The 23872-nt window shown below is 39.8% G+C and overlaps 1 protein-coding gene across 1 annotated transcript in view; it reads right to left on the bottom strand.

The window, feature by feature from the left end:
• The window catches only part of LIPH (lipase H), a gene marked incomplete at both ends in the record, with an annotated part of 37587 nt that extends 14813 nt beyond the window's left edge, over window positions 1-22774 (bottom strand). The window contains 3 exons of the mRNA XM_084231486.1: window positions 850-958; window positions 1424-1791; window positions 22726-22774. Of these exons, the coding sequence (XP_084087612.1) occupies window positions 850-958; window positions 1424-1791; window positions 22726-22774 (526 nt within the window). The remainder of the gene's footprint in view (window positions 1-849; window positions 959-1423; window positions 1792-22725) is intronic.
• Window positions 22775-23872: the final 1098 nt, after the last annotated feature.

Raw genomic sequence — 23872 nt, 5'->3', positions numbered from 1 at the left:
GCACATGTCAGATGCTTTGGAATACAACTCCCAGTATGCCATGAATCACACTTCCAGAATGAGGGCTGCTGGGAAGGAAGAAAGAGCAAGATGGATATAGTGGTAGGGAAAGAAGTACGGGTGACACATGGGGACTCTGCTCATGGTCCTTGATCTCAGTGGCTTTAGTGCTTTGGCAGGCAGGCCCTTCACAGACAATAGATTTAAATAGCTATCTCGGTGTGACAAAGGATACTGAGAAAGACATGAATGGGCAGAGCCCTGTGTCTCTGAAAGAGAAAGGCTCCTTCAGCTCTTGGTTTGTAGCTGTGGAAAGTTACAGCCTAACAGGCAAGACATCCTAGCAAGAGAATCTTTGTTTGGAGTTCCACCTGCTAAATTTCTGGGTGTTTTTCATTTAGCTTTGATCTGAAAGCTGATATTCAGAGAGTTAAGACCCAGTCATCAAAATTTCCACCTCATTTTCCTATCACAAGACTCCAGCTTTGCCTAGGGACAGAAACATATTGGGCATGTAGTTCAGACTGTTCCAGATTCAATGAAAAGAAAAAGGCTGTCTGCTTTGGATACATAGATCAAGTTCTCAAGGGACATAGCTGTTTTCTAGTCGAAAAAGTCATTACCAGTATTTTCTATGACATATACAATTTTAAAAATGTTTTGCACATGTTTTATTAAATAATAACCCGAGGTCAATATTATTATGGTCTTCTTTTTGTACGTATGCTTAGAGATAGATGTTAAGTCATTGGAAGAGCTGACTAAGGACTTAGATGGCCTGCATAATGTTCTCCCAATGAGCATCCTGCCCAAGCCAACTACTCCATGCCCATGCTCAGGAAGCCTTACCTGTAATTCTCCCCAGCTGCCCATCGAACATCTTTCCAACAAACCCAGCTATGTGGGCTCCTAAACTTACTCCAATCATGTAAATTTTGTCAAGAGAAGCTCCTTCTACCTGGAATTTCAAGAGGTCCATCATTATAAATTGTGAGGGGCCCAGGAGATGACAACATTTGGAGAAACATCCCAACTGTTAACTTTGCAGAAACATTTCTAAGACCTTATATCCACTATCTCATTTAGCTACATAACACTCCTGCAAAGAAAATCCCACTCTTTTGGTTATACAATTAAGGAAATGTGGCCCAGAATTGACATAATCTACGAAAGGTAGGCAGTTGGTGAGGGAGTAAAGCAGGATTCAAATCAATCTATATATCTACCTGTGTCTTAATCTTTATGCCATAATATCTCCATTCATATTTCTGCTAGAAATCACACCTGTGGGCCTTCCCTGGGCTTATTCAGATTTGCAAATGTTACCAAATAGCCCCATGTCAGACATCTTTTGGCCTTAGATCTCCAGATAATGGGAAAATTTCAACTTGGCCTGGAATTACTTAAGAGAATTCTCACTTACCAACATCCGGTCAATAAAGTCCTTCAGGACTGTTGCTACTTTTTTGGTTTTTCTAGTGGCCGAGGAGTATATTACAGTTGTAGCTCCACGATTCCAGTCAACAACAACCACGTTCATGTCTTCTACAGAGAGTAAACCCTGTACTAAGGCTTCCATCCAAACTGGAGCGGAGCCTGTTGGTCTGAATCCATGGATGACGAAGGTGGTTTTCTTGGCCACATTCAAGTTCCCCAAATTCACGGAGTTGACAATTTGTGCACAGGTCCGGTTTCTCCAAGTGTAAACCATCAACCTCACGTCTAGTCCTGTACCAACCACTGCACTGTGAAAGCTCAGTTTGGTGAATGAAGGACATGTCTCATCTGTGTCTAGAAATAAAAATGAGATGGCATCATGACAATTCTTTCCTTAGGTGGGCATCAAGCAAGAGGGTGGTCTCTTACTCACTAGAGTTATTTCTATGTGACTTACAAAACCTGGCAGAGGACTGGATCTAATTGAAGAAGTGAAAAAAATCATATTTCATTCAAAGTTCACATAGGGCCTCCCTGGTGGCGCAAGGGGTTAAGACACAACCTATGAAGCTGTTCGCAGCCACTGCAGCACGAGTTCAATCCCCCGGCTGGCCAGGTGGCTACCCACATGGTGCAGCAGACCTCTCCTGACTTGCCCACTGCTCCCCTCAGCAGTGTATTTCAGTCAATCTGCCTTTGGTGAATACTCTCACCCCCCCATACCTCTGGCCTGTACCCCAGTTCTTGTATGCATAAAAAAATAAATCTTTAAAAAAAAATGTTCACATAGTGAGTTCTTTTTCACCAGGAAAACCATTTTTTAAATCCTGTCCTCCTTCAAGTTCTAAGCCAAAAAGTCACCTTAGTGAAATCTCAGATTTACTCAGCCATAAGTATCAACCCAAGCTCCTGAAACTTCTTATATATGCCTTATTGTCAGCACAATAAAAACCCCTCAAGGTTGTATTATGGGTATTTATATACATGCATTTCTATCCTGCTAGAACAGAATCTCCTTGGAATGGTTTCTTATAATCTTCTCTATTCCTCATACTACCCAGCACATGAAGAGGACTCAATAACTGAATCTATATGGTCAAAGTGCCCTTTTCCTGTCTAAGAGCACCCGCCTGGGACAGCAATGGGGAAGGTAATGTGTTTCTCTGAGTCATTCAATAGCATCTGAAAATATTGATCACAGTAACATTTCTTGGACTTTCCCAATTCCAATTAACAACACCATCAGCCACTCTTAGGGATCTACCCAAAGGACGCAAAAATATTGATTCAAAAGAACACCTCTACCCCTATGTTTATTGCAGCACTATTTACAATAGGTAAAACCTGGAAACAACCCAAATGCCCAAAAATAGATGACTGGATCAAGAAGATCCAGTATACACAATGGAATATTATTCAGCAATCAAAAAAGATAAACTCGTGTCATTTGCAGCAACATGGATGACACTAGAAGGAATTATGCTCAGTGAAATAAGCCAGAAGGAAAAAGAAAAATGTTGCATGGTTTCACTTATAGCAGGAATATAGGGGAACTAAATAAGACATCAGTGTAAAAAAATAATAACAGTACAAAGCACAACAAAGAAAAACGGACAATTATAAATCAGAGACATACTGCAGGGGAGCAGGAGGGTGAGGGATCACAGGGAGGGAGGGAGGCGCACAGGGGACTGAGGTGATGGTGCACGGAAGCACTGGGGAAGGAAACTCTATGGGGACTACACCTGAGAGGTTGTGGGGAAGCAAATATTGTTTTTAAATGAATAATGGTTTAAAAAAATTTAAAAAATAATTTATTAAAATAAAAAAAGAAAATTAAAAATAGAAAAAGAAACACCATCAAGCATTCATCCTGCTGAGTAGACTTTAAGGATGACCTTAGAGAAAGGTTGGGAATGAGGAAAGGGACCACATGAGATGAGCCTAGATCATCTTGAAGCAGAAGTAGAGGAGTATTTTAAAATACGTCCCAAAGACACAGGGAGAGCTTGAGTCAGCTTGAAGGGCCTTCCATTTACCAAATCTAGGAAAATCAGAGTTCAAAATAATTAAGAACAGTAATGGATTATAAATATTTGAAAAAAAATAAGAATACATGACTCCATAACAAATAACCGGGTAAAGAAATGGGTAAATAAGTGGAAAAGAGCAGATCCTCAGTATAATGCTAAATGCCTTCTAGTGAATGTGGAATGAATGCTGTAGTTGAAACTCATTATTTTGCAATCATCATAAGAAAGGTTGGTTAAGCAAGAATCATCCATGAATGCTAAACCAGTGTGCACGGGGGAGGGGAGATTGAAGAGGAGTATATTATTTGTGTGGTCTTAAAGACCACCGATTACTTTTTTTTTTTTAAAGAGGCATGTATTTTTATTTATTTATTTGTTTGTTTGTTTGTTTTGTTTTATTTATACAAGCACTGGGTACAGTCAGAAGCGCGGGAGGGTGAGAGAATTCACCAGAGCCAGAGCGGAGAGCAGAGCAGGCAGAAGGACCGAAGTACACTGCTGAGGGGAGCAGCGGGCGGCAGGAGAGGTCTGCGCGCCATGTGGGACCCTCCTCCGGTGGCCGGGGAACAGCCGGGGATCGAACCAGCGCCGCAGAGGCTGCGGGCAGCTTCACAACCCAGCGCTCAACCGCTGCGCCACCGGGGAGGCCCCACCAATTACTTTTTTTTTTTTTTTTAAATAAATTTTATTGTTATATTCCCCATACAATTGCAGCCCCCCATTCTGACCCCAATCCCTCCCCTCCCGCCCCCGCCCCCCCTAAAAGTGTCTCTGGTTCATAGTTTATTGTTGATTTTGATTTTCACGTTCTTATAGTTATTCATTTTCCTGGTCCCTTATTTAAGTTTTCTAGATTCCTGCTATGAGTGAGACCATCCGGTATTTTTCTTTTTCTTTTTGGCTTATTTCGCTGAGCATGATCCCTTCCAGCGCCATCCATGTTGCAGCAAATTGCATGTGTTTATCTTTTTTGAATGCTGAGTAATATTCCATGGTATATATGTACCACATCTTCTTGATCCAGTCATCTATTTTTGGGCATTTGGGTTGTTCCCACCAATTACTTTTTAATGACTAGGGGAAAGATAGTAGGTGGAGGATTAGGAGAACACCCTGACTAGGCTGTCCAACTTATCATCAAGAGGGCCAGGTGAATATCGAGCTCCTATCGTTACAAAGCCCTGAGGGCATCATTCACACAGCATTCCTGTGGGAAATGCATAACCCACATCTAGTCATCAAGAAAAATCAAGCAAACATAATATAAGAAATATTCAAAAAAAAATCTAAATGTCCCATATTCTTTAATAAGGTCAATGTCAGAGAGAGAAGGAAGAGCTGTGGAAATATTTTAGATTAAAGGAGACTAACAAGACAGGTTAAATAAATGCAGTATTTGGTCTTAAACTGTATTCTGTGATGGAAGAAAAGAATGCTAAAAAAGAAATTTTTGTGTCAATTTAAAAAACTGGAATCTAGTTGAAATTAGACAAAAGTATAGCATCAGTGATAAATTAATAGAGATGGTAACTCTACAGTGGTTTGTAATAGAAAAATCCTAATCCTTGGAGAATACAACTGAACTATTTATAAGGAATTGGTCAATGTATTCCCAAATGATTCAGAAAAAAACAATTGGGGATGGATAGACAGGTAGCAGATGCTAAAATATATGTAGCAAAAAGTTAACAGTAGGTGAATCTGTGTAAAGGGTTACTATGAATTTTTTAAATTCTTGTAACTTTTCTCAAGTTTAAAATTATTTCCAAATAAAAAGCTTAAATAAATTAAAGAAGAAAGGGGAGAGGGCCATGCCGGTGACATAAAGAGGAGGAGGGGAACTATTAGTTCTGATATCAGAAAGCAAGAATAGATACGAAAGTTTAAGACTTCTGCTCAAAAAGGAACAGGGATTTGGAAATAAACTAAAAGTCAATTTGCAAGGTGGAGAGTGTAAGAGCAAAGGAGAGCTTGGAGTATTTGGGTAGTAAACAGAGTATTATTTTTATAATGTTATATAAGGCCTTGATCAAGATCCATAAACAAGTAAAAGTTAAAAGTCTCTAATCAACATTGGTATCCAGACATAATGCAATAATTAGGAAGACTGTATTTTTTTTAATTACAAGAATTTAAAACTGTGCTGTGATCTTCTATGCCCTGCAGTCAAGTGTAAGTGAACTAGAGCAACAACCAAGCCCTAACTCCAAGGTGGAGATGGCTGCGAGGATTTTCAGAAGAGTGAGCAAGGCCCTAAGGAGGACCATTCTTGGGGGGAGGGGGCAGGAGAAGACTCTTGACTTGCAACTGGTCCACAGAAGACAAGAGTGCCTGGGAAATATCACCTCTGGTTCCTCCAACAGGAGTTTAGAAACCATCCCCCACAGAATCTTACACTCAATACATCACACACCCAGGAATTGCTTCTCCCTTCCTCTGAGCCTGAGAGTGGCCTGCAGGCTGGAGTGTCTGACCTTCCTTTTATCACCAGCGTCCATTCACGTATGCTTTCACCTGAAACCACTGCCTAGGCGCTGGTATGCAGGAGTAAAGAGAATGAGCCAAAGAATCTGCAATAGAAGGTCAAAATTTATGGAGGGGACCTCCCTAGTGGGGCAAGGGGTTAAGACGCAACACTATGAAGCTATCAGCAGCTACTGCAGCGAGAGTTTGATCCCCGGCTAGGGAGGTGACCCACATGACGAGCAGATCTCTCCTGACTCGCCCACTGCTCCACTCAGCATTGTATCTCAGTACATCTGCCTGTTCTGTGTCCCACTCTGTCTCTGGTGAATCCTCTCACCACCGCCACCACTGCCCCCCGCATCTCTGACCTGCACCCCAGCTTTTGTATGCATAAATAAATAAATCTTTTTATCTATTTATTTAAAGATTTATTTATTTATACAAGAACTGGGGCACAGGCCAGAGGCACCAGAGGGTGAGAGAATTCACCAGAGACCAAGTGGAGACACAGAACAGGCAGAAGACACTGCTGAGGGGAGCAGTGGGCGAGGCAGGAGAGGTCTCTGCACCATGTGGGAATCTCCCTGGCCAGCCAGGAATTGAACACACGCTGCAGAGGCTGCAGACAGCTTCAACCGCAGCGCTCAACAGTTTATTTGGAGGCCCTAAATAAATCTTTTTTTAAAAAAAATTATGCAGGCTTTGAAAACCCTCACCCTGGAAAACTTGGGAGATTCCTGCTTTTGTTCTACCTTATCTAGTAGTTTATGGAGTGAACCTCACTCTCACTGTAAATATGGTCTTTCTGGTTGTTGTTTTTTTCCAGTTTTGTGGGAAAAAATTGACAATAACATTGTGTAAGTTTAAGGTACATAGACAATTTTCCACACACACATATTGTGAAATGATTACCACATAAGGTTAGTTGAATACATTCATTAACACACATAGTTAAGGTGTGTGTGGTAAGAACACTTAAGATCTAATCTCTTAGCAAATTCCAAGCAAACAATATAATGTTAACTATAGTCACCTCTCTGTATATAGATGCCCAGAATTTATTATGTAACTATTTCCTCCATTTGTTGGACGCTTTCATTTTTCTCTTCCTGTAGATTGCTGGGAGCTATAGAACATGGACTGAAACTTGTCTGGTGTTACAGAGTAAGCCCCAGAATAAGTAATTGACTGTTCAATTAGTCACTTTATTGAAAAGGAGGTATCTCAGGATTGGGCTGAGCCTCTCTCGGTCTCAGTCATCATAAAACTGGGTTTTGTTCCTGGTTGCTGGGCTGACTCACTAGGAGGCCTGGGGAAATTATGTCATCTTTCACTTGCTACTTACCTGCCCAACAGAGGAATGTCATGGAGATGAATTATGAATGAGGCCAAACTGGGGAAGACAGAGATCCCTTTGCAGGGTCTATTTAACACCATGTCTGGCCATTTTGAACCAAATGAGCAGCGTTGGCCAAGATGTCCTAAGTCGCATATCTGGGTCCTTTAAAGGTTTGGAAAAGAGTTGTAAAGTTTTGAGCCAGACCTATTTTGTAGCAGGAACTGCCAACTTTAGTGTCTATAGAATGGTTCATCCAACTTCCTTGACTTGCTGAGTCTTTACTAGAAGCCTTAAAATTGACAGTTACTACATGGCAAAATGGGCAGATCAAATGAATTTTTATTTTGCATTTGATAGAACCACTCTGACTTCAGATTTTTTTTAATGTCTCAGTTATTTTTAAAATGGCATTGTGCCCTGAATAGTCCATTATAAGGATTGCATGGAAAATAGAACATTTTCCTTTTCCTCTCTCAATGCTAAGTATTAGAACAGCTTTATATATTGATATGTTATCATTCGTCTTCGGGGATATGTGTAATTCATTCAAAAAGGATTTACTCTATACTGGGCTCTGGTCAGGCAGTATTTTAGAGGGACAGTCAGGCATTAAGAAAATGAAACACACAAATAAATATAAAATCGCAGCCTACAATATACACCATGTAAAAGAGAGGTGGTCAAAACGGAAATTTAAATAATTTGGCCTGGCTTGGGGAACAGGAATCTTCTTTCTTTTCATAATCTGGAAATAATCTAGCTAAATGCCAGTGATGAAGGAATCCTTTTGCAAAGTTCCGCAACAACATTACACTAAAGGGAAAATTCAAGTTCTCCAAACTATTGAATTTTTTATTCATAATTTTTTTAAAGATTGATTTATTTATACATACAAGAGCTGGGGTACAGGCCAGAGGTGTGGGGGTGAGAGGGTTCAACAGAGACAAAGTGGGGTGCAGAATAGGCAGATTGACTGAAACACACTGCTGAGGGGAGCAGCAGGTGAGACAGGAGAGGTCTACTGTGCCATGTGTGTTTCTCCCTGGCCGGCCGGGGATCGAACTCGTGCTGCAGAGCCAGCGGATTGCTTCATAGTGCTGTGCTTAATCGTTGCACCACCAGGGAGGCCCTCATAATTTTTTTCCTGTAATTACTTAAATTTTCAGGTGTATCTTTTTTTTTCCATTTTAATGTACTTCATTTGCCTTAAATTCCACCAAATGATATTTCTTATCATAATTTGATTTTGTTTTTGTTAGCATTTGGCGAGCCTGTTTTTAACAAAATATTTAGGGATCTTATATGTAGCCCTGCCTGGATTTTCTTTTTTCTTTTTTCTTCTTTTTTTGGGACCCCCCACTCTCTCTGGATTTTGTTCTATGATCTCACAAGAGAACCTTTATAGGTGAGGGGGATCTGTGAAAATGGCCCATCTCAAAAGACCAGAAACAATAAGTGTTAGTGAAGAAAAAAAGGAACCTTATCACACAGTTTGTGGGAATGTAGACTATTTTAGTCCCTATGGAAAACAGTATGGAATATTTCTCAAAATACTAAAAATGGATCTACCATAAGACCTAGCAATTTTTCTCCTAGGTATCTTTTTGATGAATACAAAAATACTAATTCAAAGGGAAACCTGCACTTCTATGTATATTGCGGCACTATAAGATGTGGTATATATACACAATGGAAAACTACTCAACTATCAGAAAATATAAACTCTTGCCATTTGCTGCAAATGGATGGAACTGGAGGGGATAATGCTAAGCAAAATAAGTAAGAAGAAGAAAGACAAATACCAGTTGATGTTGCTTATATATGGAATATAGAGAAACAAAACAGAGGGTCAGATAAAGCCAAGTTACCAGCAAATCCAAGGAAGTTGATAATAAAACTGAGACTCCCAAAGGGCCTGGGGCAAGAACAAAATGGGGAGAAAGCACAAAAGACTATGGGGCTGAACTGTGGGTGCGGTGGTCTTGGATGTGGTACAGCAACAACATTTGAAGTGGAGATCCTAAATACACAAATACTGATGTAAACCAATATTAGCTCAATAAAAATTAATAAAATATTGAATAAAAAAAGAAATAGTGAGGGGGTGGGTAAATCAGGTAAAAGGGGTCAATTGTATGGACCCCAAGGGATGGAAACTAGACTTTTAGTGGCAAACATAATGTCGTATATAAGACATTGATTTATAATGCAACATACCTGAAACCTGTATATTATAAACCAATGTTACTTCGATTCAAAAAATTAATGGAGGGCCTCCCCTGGTGGCGCAGGCGGTTGCGCACCGCGCTGTGAAGCTGTCCGCAGCCTCTGCAGCACTGGTTCGATCCCCGCCTGCCAGCGAGGGTCCCACTTGGCACGGCTGACCTCTCCTGTCTCGCCCACTGCTCCTCTCAGCAGTATATTTTGTCAGTCTGCCCGTTCTGTTTCCCGCTCTGTCTCTGGTGAATCCTCTCACCCTCCCGTGCATCTGGCCTGTACCCCAGTTTTTGTATAAATAAATAAATAAATCTTAAAAAAAAACCTTAAAAAAACTTACAAAAAATTAATGGGAAAAAATACCTGAGTTGCCATTTATTGGCAAAATAGATATAATTGGTCAGGTGGCCACAGACGTGCCTCATTCAGATCTGCTTTCAAGAGAACCTGCTGCAGGCATCACAGCTGAGTTGTATGTGCCTCTGTTTGCTACACAACAGCTGGGCCCAGCAACCACCAAGAACTGTGGGGTGCTACAGTCAGGAGAGGCAAGCTTCTCCTGCCTCATGGAGGATCCCAGTAATCAGTTACTTTGGCTCACAGACTCCCTTTCAGCCTGGCTGGAATATTCTCAGAATATGCTGAAACTCTTCCTACCCAGCTCTTCCTTCTTCTTCTCCTTTCTTATATGTTACATCTGCATGGTGGTGTAAAGTTTCTTTCTGCAAACTCCTCTGTCTTTATCCTTCACACATATTTCCTGCATTTCCTGTACTAGATCTCTTGTGTGTCCATTTCCTTCTGGGTGTCTGTTTCTTGCAAGAGTCACAGGGACACAACTGGATTTAACACTCTAATGCTCTATTTGCTGATTTTAGTACTTTTGGTTTACTGTCTTTTGCTCTACCAATCACTCTGTCTCTTTTCTTTGGGTTTCTTTCCCCCTCTGTTTACATATTTCCTCTTATACTGGGAAGCTTATAATCTACTTTAATTCTTTCGGTGTTTACCTTTGTAACTTTATGTGAAATACTTAAACTATTTCATGGTCTGTAAGTGGGTGGCCTAGGGCCAAGAGTAAATTTGTGCAGAACTGCTCAAGTCTTAGGTACATTTGTTCAGACCTAAATATCCACAAATGTGAACCCTTGCAGATTCTGGCATCTGGAAACTGTCCTTCAGATTGTTGTGGAACAGATTATTAAATTTTGCAGTGTCCAGCTGCTGACCTTTGCCAACATCAAATGATTCCCTGCTATACATGATGAGGCATCAGCTTACCCAGTATTTCTCCCCACTGATCCAATAATGTCTACATCTGATTTTATTAATTAAAAATTATTTTTGTATTTTTGATTAGTTGATTCCTTTTTTAGTTTAAAAATAAATGTTGACATCTCTGTGTATTGATGTAACAATCACAGAGAGTTTCTGATCTATTTACTATATAGTTCTATCCCCTCTTTCCTATCAAGAAAGGTGAAAAAGTTAATACACTTATCTGGCCTCTCATATCTTCCTTGACCCTTCCTTTCAGGACTTACAAATTCACCCACTTTTTGTTCCTATTATTAAAATACGGGAAGTTCTTTTTATTTATAGATTTTATATTTGCAAACTCACCTCCTTTCTAGAACATTTTTGTGACTGCCAAGACAAAACTCAAGGTGTTTTTGTGGTCATTTAGACATGGACACAGTGACAAAAGATTTGAATCACTCCCTACACCTGCTCCCACCTAAGGTCAACACTCTGTTCTTGCTTCAGCTCTCGTCCTCCAAACAGTCTGTTGGAGGACAGACTTTACACAGTATGTTTAGTGCCATATTTTTTGCTTTTTGTGCTTTTTCTTGGTGATTTTACTGTTTAGAATGGCCTCTGGGCATAGCCCTGGAATACTGTTTCTGAAGCTCAAGAAGAAAGCGATATACTTACAAAGAAAATACATGTGCTAGCTAAGCATCACTTAGGCATTGAGTTATAGTGCTGCTGGCTGTGATTTTAATATTAATGAGTCAGTAATATATACCTAAAAAGGTCTTTAAACACAAAAACATATAAAATAAGATTAAGTATTGATCAGTTAACAAAATCATTGTAACCACAGACTTTCAGGAACCTATCCCTATATTTTCCCTAGGAGCAATGTTCAGCTTCGCTAATTCATTGCTTTGGCTTTATAGACCATAATGACCATGAATAGTGAGAAAGGACTACACATAAAAATTGTCTCTGGAATCATATTTCCCTGGTTACATAGTTGTTCTATAATAGATCATTGTTCACTGTGAGTCCTTCTAGGTTTCTCCATTCACCCTTGGGAGACTGCTATTGATCTCTTCAAGGTGGGGGTGGGTTAATGGATAATATAATTCCTAAGTTCATTTGTATCTATAAATGGATTCCTTGGTCTAAGTGATGACCCTTCCCGCAGGATGTATAGATATTATTTTCTTCTTATATTGAATGCCACCTTGTTTGTTTGTTTGTTTTTAAGATTTATTTATTCATGCATACAAGAACCAGGGTACAGGTCAGATGCGCAGGACAGTGAGAGGATTCACCAGAGACAGAGCGGGGAACAGAACAGGCAAACTGACCAGACTGACTGAAATACACTGCTGAGGGGAGCAGCAGGCGAGACAGGAGAGGTCTGCTGCCCCATGTTGGATTCTCGCCAGCGGGCTGGGATCGAACCCGCACTGCAGAGGCTGCGTACAGCTTCATAGCACTGCGCTCAACCGCCTGCGCCACCAGGGGAGGCCGTTGAATACTACTTTAGAAAATTTCTTTTTCATAAGTTGACTGAAATAAAAGTTCTCAATGATAGAAAAAAAATTTATTAGGTAATCAGAAAGAGGATTTGAATCCTGGAAAGTCCAATAAATTTTACTCATTGAGAACTGCTTCAACTCCTGCATGTTTGAGTTCAGTTTATCTATCTTGTTACAGAGCAACATATGTAGAAAAGAGGAAAAGTCACAGTGAGTCATTTACACTAAAAATGTATTATTCCTGGGGTAGAGAGAGTCTGGTTTTTGTTTCTAGGTTTAGATCTCTTTTTTTTTTTTTTTTTAGAGACATGTTTTTATTTATTTATTTGTTTGTTTGTTTGTTTGTTTATACATGCACTGGGTACAGTCAGAAGCGCGGGAGGGTGAGAGAATTCACCAGAGCCAGAGCGGGGAGCAGAGCAGGCAGAAGGACCGAAGTACACTGCTGAGGGGAGCAGCGGGCGGCAGGAGAGGTCTGCACGCCATGCGGGACCCTCCTCTGGTGGCCGGGGAGCAGCCGGGGATCGAACCGGCGCGGCAGAGGTCGCGGGCAGCTTCGCAACCCAGCGCTCAACCGCTGCGCCACCGGGGAAGCCCCTCTAGGTTTAGATCTCTTGATTTCCTACATTGACATCATCTTTGTTTCAAAGGGGTACATATCAGGATTTAATTATTACCATGACATCTAAACAATCTATCATGAGACACAAAGACTAGGTACCCATTTTTCTCCCTGGTTTCTTTGGTGATAAGCAAGAGTTGGTTTTTAGCAGGCCCCAGATTTCTGCAGGCTGCTACACAAAAAAGGACAAGCCTGCTCTGACTTAAGTCTGTGCAAAAAAGCTTTGCTTTTTTGCCTGCTAGATCAGTGAAACAGTCCAGTTTGTTCACAATATGTTCACAATGTTACTTGCTTTATTCCCTACCAGGTACCTGAAACATCCTTTTATCATGCTGAGATAACTTCTCCCCTAACAGAAGCACTCCAGCATAATTCATCTACGCATCTGCTCTCCCATTGTTTCATTCCCAGTGCCAAGAACAGAGCTTGACTCAGAGTTGGTGTCGTTAAATATTTCCTGAATAAATGAATATCAAGCTTCCAGCACATGTTTCAGCCATTCAGAATAACAGGGGCCTCCCTGGTGGTGCTAAGGGTTAAGACACAGCTCTACGAAGCTATCAGCAGCCACTGCAGCACAAGTTCAATTTCCAGCCAGGGAGGTGACCTACATGGCACAGGAGACCTCTCCTGTCTCACCCACTGTTCCCCTCAGCAGTGTATTTCAGTCAATCTGCCTGTTCTGCTCTGCAATGTCTCTGCTGAATCCTCTCACCACCACCCCCACACACACCTCTGTCCTGTACCCCAGTTTATATACACAAATATATCTTTTTTTAAAAAAAGACTGTATGAAGCAATGTTATTGAAATAAGTGCAGTACAAAATGCACATGTATTAGAGCTGACATTACGTAAAAAATATATATCTGAGGTGACAAGGTCTGGAATATTATATACAAAAAAAAGTGGATCCTGCATCCTATTTCTGGTGTTCGTTGATTAAAATCACCTAAGATGGGCCTCCCTGGTGGTGTAGGGGTAGGGGCTAAGTTTCATTGCTATCAGGCTGTCAACACTGAGGGACTGAGTTTGATCTCCAGCTAGGGAGCTAACCCACATATGGAACCAGCAGACCTCTTCTGTATTGCCCAGTGCTCCCCCTAGCAGAGTATTTCAGTACATCTGCCTGTTCTGCTCCCCATTCTGTCTCTGGTGAATCCTCACCCCCTACCCCAGCCTCTGGCCTACACCTCACTTCTTCTATGCATAAATAAATAAAAATAAACCTTAAAATCACCTAAGGTTATTAATCCCCTTATCTCAGAATTAATAACAGTTTTAAAAGAAAACATTAAATTTACCTATTTGGACCATGTTACAAGTCAGTTTAAGTTCCTTGAAGGCAGTTACTGTGTTATTTTTTGTCCAATATTGTGTCCTCACAACTTAGCACAGGAATTCGTCTTGTGAATGGACCCTAAATTCTCAGCAATTTGGACAGCATACAAACACTAAATATTTGTGAGTGGCCAATATGTTAAATTGCTTCAATCTCAAAAATGCAATTCCTTAAGTTCAACTTTATGCTTGAATTTTTTAAATGATTACTTAGTTTTATGCTTTCAGAAAGCTGACCTCTTTTTGGTTATTTTGTCATTTTGTTACAAAGTCAAGTTTGCTCTGAGTTAGTGTTGACAAGCCAACTGAGTAACCACAGAACATGTTAAACTGGTTTCTAAAGCTTAACCTCTTCTTAGAAACTGGAGAAACTTTGCCTTTCCTTTGCAGGTTACTTTGAAATTCAATTACTTGGAAGGCTATTTCCTGTTGACTATTGGAAAATCACAATGATTCCTATCCCATGAGGAATTCAGACTCCCAGATAAAGGAGGCCTGATTGTCATTTATTGCCTTCCCTCTGTTAAAGTAAAAGGAACATAACTGGGTAGGATGCCAGGGAAATGTGGCTATAGAATCTTGTGAGATAACATATTTGTGCCTGTGACATCTTGTTACAATCAAATGTCCATGGCCAAATTAAGCCATGCTGATGTCTGGTCTACAGTTGCTTTCCTGCCAGAAGGCATCATTGAGTGACTGGTGGCCCACCAAGCAGACAACATTTACTATACGGCCCTTTACAGAAAAAGCTTGCCAACCCTGGACTAACGTCTTAAACAAAAAATACATGATTTCGGAAAGGGCTCAGGTTTTGGAGTTGCAGACATAGATCTGAGATCGACTCCATTGCCTACAGCTACATGATCCTGGAAATGAATGAATACTGAACCTCCTGGGCCACAGTTTCATTTGTGTAATATGATCATAATAATAGGTGCTGAAAAATTAGTAATTATTGATAATGTTGATGATAAATATTGATCAAAAAGGGTTGTGGGCCTCCCAGGTGGTGCAAGAAGTTAAGTCTCAGCACTAGCAAGCGATCCACAGCCAGAGCAGCAGGAGTTCGATCTTCAGCCAGGGAGGTGCCCCACATGGCTCAGCAGACCTCTCCTGTCTTGTCCTCTGCTCCCCTCAGCAGTGTATCTTAGTCAATCCGCCTGTTCTGTTTCCTACTCTGTCTCTCTGGTGAATCCTCTCACCCTCGTCCCCCTCCCCCACACACCTTTGGCCTACACCCCAGCTCTTGTATGCATAAATAAATAAAGTAAATCTTTTTTTAAAAAAAGGGGTTGTGATGAAGACTAAGCGAAATAAATTGCTTAGCGTGGGATTTGATATAAAAGCAAGTGTTCAATAAATATTAATTCATTTCCTTTATCATTTTAGTTTCCTGAAGCCAATTAAGGATTTTGGAAAAGGGAAGCTTTGTTAGCCAGTGTACAGGTGGCAGTGTTCCTACCTGGTCCGGGTTTGGTTCTGGCTCTGCCAAGGTAAAATGAAAAGTCAATATTGGCCATCATTTTTCTCATTAAAATAAGAGGCTTGTTCCTCATTCTTTAGAAACTTAGCTAATCATTTTGGATGGAAAATTCTAAGATCTGTAAGCAAGGATTTGAAGGAACAAGAAGCATCTATTCAGGGAAACATTTCAGGGTGAGCTTCATAATTAAAGACAGCCCAAATCTAAAAAATAAGTGTAACAAGAAATTAAAATTTCTTTTAATTTTAATTTAAATATGTGGAAATTGCCATACTTCATTTTGTAATTAAGATGTTGATCAGGTAGCTGATTTGTCACCTTTATGTCAAGTTTTTTTAGGGGGGAGGGAAAGGATGGTTAATTAAAAAAGCCTTTAGTTAACAAAGATGATATGCTACAAAAAAGATGAATCTTGAAGATTCATCTTGAAGAAGATAGATTCAATCTTCAATCTTGAATCTATGAAGAAGAAGATTCAATCTTGAAGAAGATATGCTACAAAAAGGATGAATCTTGAAAACATTATGATAAGTGAAAGAAGCCAGTCACAAAAAAACACATATCTTATGATTCCATTTACATGAAATGTCCAGAATATGGAAATCTACAGAGACAAGAAATAACTTAGTTGTTGCTTGGGTTGGGGGTAGAGGCAGATGGGGAGGTAGGGGTGAGATAGCTAAAGGGCACTAGATTCATTTTTGGCCTCTTGATTACATTCTAAAAGTGACAGGTTGCACAAACCTGTGGACATTCTAAAACCATTGAATTGTACATTCTAAGTGGATGGATCGCATAATATGTGAATTATAGCAATAAAAATGTTTTAAAATGGTTCCAAGCAGTTCACATTTTCATGGAATAATAACTGAGGCTAAATAATTAAATTGCTCTGGGTTCCTAAAGAGCATAAAAGAAAAAACATACCTAGCTTTCTTTCTCTCTCTGACGCCTGTATTTACAGAGACAGTAATAACAACCTTGAATTGACCTTTAGCTCCAAGGTCAGTAGGGAACTGAAAACACAGAGAAAGAAGGGACTACCAAGAGGTGGGGCAACTTGAAACAACTGAATTCTGGTTCCAGATGCCTAGAAAGTCTTTTTCAACTGGTTTGGATGAACTGGGTCCTTACTCACTCCCATGACAACTGTTACTGTGATAGACTTATTTCTTTTGATCTTTACCCTTTGTCTCCTGAATTAGTCAGTCCCTTTTGTCTTCAAAAGGTAAAACATTAGAACTTCTAAATAACTGTAATTCAAGGATATAAGCAATTGGGATTGCAACCCTGTGACAACCAGGTTGTCATAGGTCAAGTTATGGAGTGAAAGATTCTGCTCCTCTGTGGGCCCCCAAACTATTCAGCAGAAAGTCATTCCAGAAGCTGAACCTCTGCCCATTGCCCTTAAAGAATGAGCAGCAGGGGCCTCCCTGGTGGTGCAGGAGTTAAAGTCTCAGCACTATGAAGCTATCCAGCCACACAACACTCCAGCCAGGGAACTAACCCACATGGCTCAGCAGACCTCTCCTGTCTCACCTGCTGCTCCCCTCAGCATTGTGTTTCAGCAGAATATTTCAGTATTCTCCTCCCCACTCTGTCTCTGATGAATCCTCTTGGCCCCTGTGTCTCTGGCCTGTTTATCCTTGTATGCATAAATAAATAAAAATAAATCTTAAAAAAAGAAGAAAAGAATGAGCAGCAGGATATAAAGGAGGGAATTGTCACTGGCCTGGTAACCATAACATCCTTGTCTTTGCTCTGTTTCAATTTATCTTTCCTTAAAGACAAAACTATAGAAATCCAGACCACAAGGGTTAAGCCACAATATCAATACCCAGCAGAACCATGGCAGAGGTGGTCAAGACCAAACTTGGAAGAAAAAGTGATATGAATGCAGTTCCTAAAACACCCTACCTATTTCTCTGAAATTCTACTAACACAGACTCTTTAGCCCCTCAATTTTCTTAGTAGTCCCCCATATAAGACCCTGCTTCTCCTCAGTCTGGGGAGATAGCCTTTGAAACAGTAAGCTGCCATTTCCTCAGGAATGCCAGCTCTTGATTCAACCTACTTCTTTCCACCTCCCTTCCTTGTCTGAGTTTTGATTTATGATAGATGAGTAGTCAGACCCCAAACTCCAGTAATAGAATGATCAAAAGATGAAAAGTCATGGAGGTGGGTGGGCAGAAGTTTCACTTTTTCTGTCAAAATCAAAACAGGCTCTGAGTTTTCCAATTAGTTTTCTTTCCCCTTGGAGGCCAAGGTTGATGGTTATCCATTTTCTACCACTGAAAGTTGCATTCTCCCCACCACCTTGGTCAGTCTGTTGCAGGAGAGGGTTTGTGACTGTGCCTGTGCAAAATAAACTCTTATTTTAAAGCTTAGGGACTAAATACAACTGTTATTTTGCTTAATCTTAACCAGATTGCTTAAAATTGGGTTGGGTAGACAAAATACCCTCTTGATTGGAAAGACATCTCTACCTTAACTATTGGTTATGTTTCTTTAGGATACAATGGAGAAAACAGACATCTACTTCTGTGGAGTGACTTATTTCCTAAGAACCCCAGCATGTTGGGAAATTGTGATTCTCTGAGACAAGACTGACCGCTGACAATCTGGCTCCTTTTTGGATTAAACTTCCAAGGAAAAGGATCCTTTTGCTCTGTCTTCAAAGGCCACACTGGCTTGAAGCTAAAATAAAGCTGCATGCAGCCTCTCTGTGATGCTCAGTTCTGGCATTTTTGCTTCTACCTGCTTTTGGAGAAAACTGATTTCATTTCCCACATATCTGATTGGAGGAAAACTTCAAAAAGAGAAGACTTCCACATCCAAGACATTTTGGTGAACAGGTGAATTTATGGATAACCCACTAATGAAGTAACTATAAATGTGAGCAAAAGGAGAGAAAGTTCTGAGAGTCTGTAAGACTCAAAAATCAAAAGTAGGTTCACATCAAACCTCTCAACATGGCTAAGTCAACTGATTAAAAATAAAAGTTACCAGTTTTTCTTAGACTCATGGTTGGTGAAGTTCAGTCCATCACCTGCATACCCAAATGAAAACCATGAACTTCCACCTAATTTAAACTTGCTTGGTATTCAGTCAGGGAGTTCAATCCAAATGGCCGCACTCCTTTCATTTCAAGTTTTGGGGTTCTAAGGCATACACAAGCTCCCCCTCAAACCCAAACCCAGTACAGAGAAGTACGTTAGCAACTTCTTTAGAACAGAGGTCCAATATCAGGTATATTCACTCAATACTGCCTGAACATATTTACTGAGATGCAGAGCAAGGCTCAGGGAGACATTTTGTGTAGGCTATATGTGGAGCAGTGGCTGCTAGTCAGTGTCTCGGACACAGCTCACCACGTGTTTACTGAAGAAGCCGGGAAGATTGCTGCAATCCACACCCACACCTGAGCACACTCACACTTGTCTGAAAACAATGTTCTGAAGGAATTTCCAAAAGTCACAGAAATAAAAATCTCTTTAGGCCAGAAATTTTGCCTTACAGAAATTAAAAAGAGTTGGCTCCCTATTTTTTTTAAGATTTATTTATTTGTGCATTCAAGCACTGGGGTGCAGGCCAGAGGTGCGGGGGATAAGAGAATTCACCAGAGACAGAGTGGGGAGCAGAACAGGCAGACTGACTGAAATACACTGCTGAGGGGAGCAGCAGGCAAGACAGGAGAAGTCTGCTGCGCCATGTGGGTAGCTCCTGGGCCCAACAGGGCATGGAACTCTTGCTGCAGAGGCCGTGGATAGCTTTACAGTGCAGTACTTAACCCCTTGCATCACCAGGGAGGTCCTGGTTCTCTATTTTTTTAGTAGAAGGGGGAGGTGATTTGTCCCTACCATTAAATTATTTAAATCTAAATGGCAAGTCCATTTACACTTTCTTAATGCAGAGGGATACACTAAATGGGCATTAGAAATCCACCCTAGGGATCTCCCTGTTGGCTCAAGGTGTTAAATGAGCACCATGAAGCCACTGCAGCAGGAGTCCGATCCTGACCAGGGAGCTAACCCACATAGCATAGCAGACCTCTCCTGACTCGCCTGCTGCCCCATTCAGCAGTGAATTTCAGTCAATCCTGTTCTGTTCCTAACTGTCTCTGGTGAATCCTCTCAACACCCCTCTCCCCCTCCACCCACGGCCTGCACTGCAGCTCTTGTATGCATGCATGCATGCATGCTTAAATAATAAATTAAATAATAATAAATAAATAAATATATATTTCTTTAAAAAATCCATCCTAAGTCAAATTGTCACTGTCCACAGTTGGCCAGGGACAAACCTAGTAGACTCTCATTCCTTTTTTTTTTCTCAGGCACAGACAGGCAAGAAGCAGATGGGCAAAATGCCCTCTCGGTTGGAAGGACATCTCTGCTATTAACCGCCGGCTGTATTTCTTGAGACTATAACTGAGAAAACAAATGAGTTGCCAGATTTCTTCACAGTCATTTCTTAATCATGTGAATAAATATGCAACCCACCCCCTCACTCACCTTGCCTTCAAGTTAGTAAAATGAGAAACACAAGCAGAGTTATGTATCATCTACACAGGATTTTCAATATCTATGGAAACAATTGTTTGGGGGCACCAAGCTGTATTCTCCAGGAAAATATCTGCCTGGTCTCACACATATTGCCATAGGCCAAAATATTGTTAACAGAGTAACTCTTGTAAATATTTATGACAACAGTTTTCATTTAGAACAATATTTATCAGTGTGTGTTCCTTGGGCCATCGCACCTGAAAAACTTCGAGGGTTTGTTAAAAATACAGATTTCAAGATGTCACCCAGGACCTACTGCACTGGATTTCTGGGGGTGAAGTCTCTGCATTTTAAACAAATTCTCCAAGTAATTCAGGTACACACTTGCCAGCAGTTGCTTTATCCCCGATAAGATTATGGCAAACATTCTTATCATTATTTCAGATGCTAGAATAAGGAAAGAAAGTTTTCCAAAAGTGAATGACTTGTATCCTTGGGATTTTGAATCATCTTAATACTTGCTAATTTTTGGACTGCTAGTCAAAGAAAACAAAAAGGGAAAAACAAAAAGTCAATTTGTGATTAATACTTTCTGCTTTCAGATGCGTATTATTCAACAACTTCCCCCATGAAAGTTCCAAGGTCATATTTGGCAAATACCGAGAAGTCTAGATTTAGCTTGTAGCCACAGAATTTGCTGTGGTGTGTCTCTCTCTGCTTAGATTCCATGAAGCAGCAGTGACTCTTCTAGAATCATTTAAAATAAATCTTTACTGATGAGATAATGTTAAGTAAAAAGGCAGGTCGCAAAATAATTAAGTTCTATTTTTAAAGGTCACATTTTTAAAATAAATAGACATATATAATGGGAGACTGCAAGAAAATGCCCACATGTCATCATCAGGTTTTTGTGTGAGGGTTAATCCTCATTGCCCTGAAATTTTTTCAGTGTCAATTTTTTTTATCTTTCATTAAAAATTTTTAAATGATAATACTTTAGAATGCTGGCTTGTCAGTTAAAAATATCACTAGTACTCTAATTTCACTTACTATTAAACCAACTTCACAAGCACAAATTAAGAAACGTAAACTTATAGGCCTGAAGCCTAATACAAATATTTAAAATTTTCCATTTCTCTTCTGAACTTTATTTAAGGACATACACGATTTTAACACAGTTGTAATCTTAATTTATCTACAAATTTGAGCTGTTTATTCTACTTTGCACTATTTTATAAACAAGTGTACATTTCTGTGTAGCTTCAGAATTATTTTAAAGGTCACATTTTTAAAAAAGTTGATACACTATACTGGATTCATTTCTGTATGTAGGTGCATATCTGATCCATCTAGCTCTAAGTTATTATAAAAAACAGAAACATCTTTGTATACTAGGTTTTCCAGTTCTTTTTAAAAGTTATTTCTTTTGAAGAAAAATATCGGATGGTTTCACCTATAGCAGGAATATAGGGGAACCAAATAAGACGTCAGTGTAAAAAAAATCACAACAAAGCAAAAATGGACAATTATAAATCAGAGAGACATCCTGCAGGGAAGGAGGGAGGAGAAGGATCCTAGGGAGGGAGGGAGGAGCACAGGAGGCTGTGGTGATGGTGCATGGGTTCATTGGTGAAGAAAACTCTATGGGGACTACACCTGAGGGGGTGGGAGGGAGCAAATATTGCTTAATAATGAGCAATGATGTAAAAAAAAAGTTATTTCTTTTTAATGAATTCCCCTCAATGGTTTTACTAAAGATGTGAACATATTTATGAGTGCTAATATATTACATGATTCCCTGAAAAAATAACCTTACTATTCTTCATCATTACAGCAGTGTGAAAAAGAACTGGATTCCTAAAAAGGCTGAGGAGTACTGAGGTTTTTTTCTTCCAGGAAACTTAAGAGTAGTTGAATTCCACATGGAAGTATTGAGGTGGTTTTTTTTTTTAAGCATTTCACCTTATTTTTGTTACTTTGCTGTATACAACACTGTTTTGATCTTTTCCTTATAATTTATAATTAATAATTTTAAATTATCAATATCCCAGGCATCATGCTAAGGTTTATGTGTATAAATCATGTTTTTCTAAAAGAATAATTTAAATAAATCCTCAACATAAAAACTATAAAAAACCTACCCTTCACACACTTAATAGTATAATGGAATAAAATTTAAAATTTCCAGAAAATAAATTCCTTTATTTCTTAAAGGTGAAAGGCACAGAAAATTTAACAATGAAAGAAAATAATCCTATTCTAGATTTTTCAGCATATTTAATTTTTGTACATCAGAAGAATACACTAACTCAAAAGAATAATAGTTTCTTTTATTACTAGGAAAAGTAATATCTTTCCAAATTAAAGTTCATTTAATACATATTTTCTTTCATTAAAAAAGAACGTGTGGAACTTTAAAAAGTGCATTGAAGAATGTGAAGTTGCAAAATGACAGTAAGACTATTTTTTCTTAAAAATTGAGAAAATTATTTAATAAGTGACATACCTGATCTCACCAAGCATATCAAACTGATGAAGAAGTATAATCTCCACATGTGGAAACTGGAGAGAGTGAGTGTCCCATTCACAAGAAGCCTTCCCCTCTCCGAGCCCGGGAGTCCCTACTGAGAGCTCTGCTCAGCGTGAGCTCAGAGACCGAACTAATCCAGAGGTGTGGTGACAACAGGAAGTTCCTGAGGGACTGCGGCTAGTCCCAACCCTTTCAGGATATTTGACTCCTCCTCCTTTCAATAAAAGGCCAGGTTTGTTCTACTTATGCATATCATAATATTATAATTTGTATTTGCAGAATGACGAGTTCATTCTTTGTGGGTGGTTTATTAGTTGTTTGGCTTGGTATGTTGAAATCAAGTGCAATTTGAGATATTTTCCCCCCTTGCTCTTGTGAATGAAACAAATTCAGTTAGTTCTCTGCTGGCATGTGTATATGAAATTGCTTTTTATGTTAATTCACACATTCAGTTCTCACGGAGAAGACTTTAGATATTATTAAGAACATTTCATTAGGGGGCTCCCTGGTGGCGCAGCGGTTGAGCGCTGGGTTGCGAAGCTACCCGCAGCCTCTGCAGCGCCGGTTCGATCCCCGGCTGCTCCCCGGCCACCAGAGGAGGGTCCCGCATGGCGCGCAGACCTCTCCTGCCGCCCGCTGCTCCCCCCAGCAGCGTACCTCGGTCCCTCTGCCTGCTCTGCAACCTGCTCTGGCTCTGGTGAATTCTCTCACCCTCCCGCGCTTCTGACTGTACCCAGTGCATGTATAAACAAGCAAACAAATAAATAAATAAATAAATAAATAAATAAAACATGCCTCTATAAAAAATTAAAAAATAATAATAAAAAATAAATCTTAAAAAAAAGAACATTTCATTAAATACAATCATGTATGTTGCAGATTAGAGGGAACATTTTTATCGTATTATATAGCTTTATTTTCATTTTTCCCTATCCGGAATAGAGTTCCCAGTAAATACAAAAACTAGACTATGCCAGCATTCATCTACTTCCATATTAGAAGTAGTTAAATCTGTGCTCTATAGATGCAAGATAATTTAATTCCCTTTCTTTTTTATATTTTTTATTTCATGAATACAAGAGCTAGGGTATAGGCCAGAGGTTGAGAGGAGATGGGGGGAGGG

The sequence above is a fragment of the Talpa europaea genome (assembly GCF_964194135.1).
Source record: "Talpa europaea genome assembly, chromosome: 4".
Taxonomy (NCBI): domain Eukaryota; kingdom Metazoa; phylum Chordata; class Mammalia; order Eulipotyphla; family Talpidae; genus Talpa; species Talpa europaea.
The sequence above is the reverse complement of the archived record's forward strand: the minus strand, read 5'-3'. Positions and strand labels throughout refer to the sequence as shown.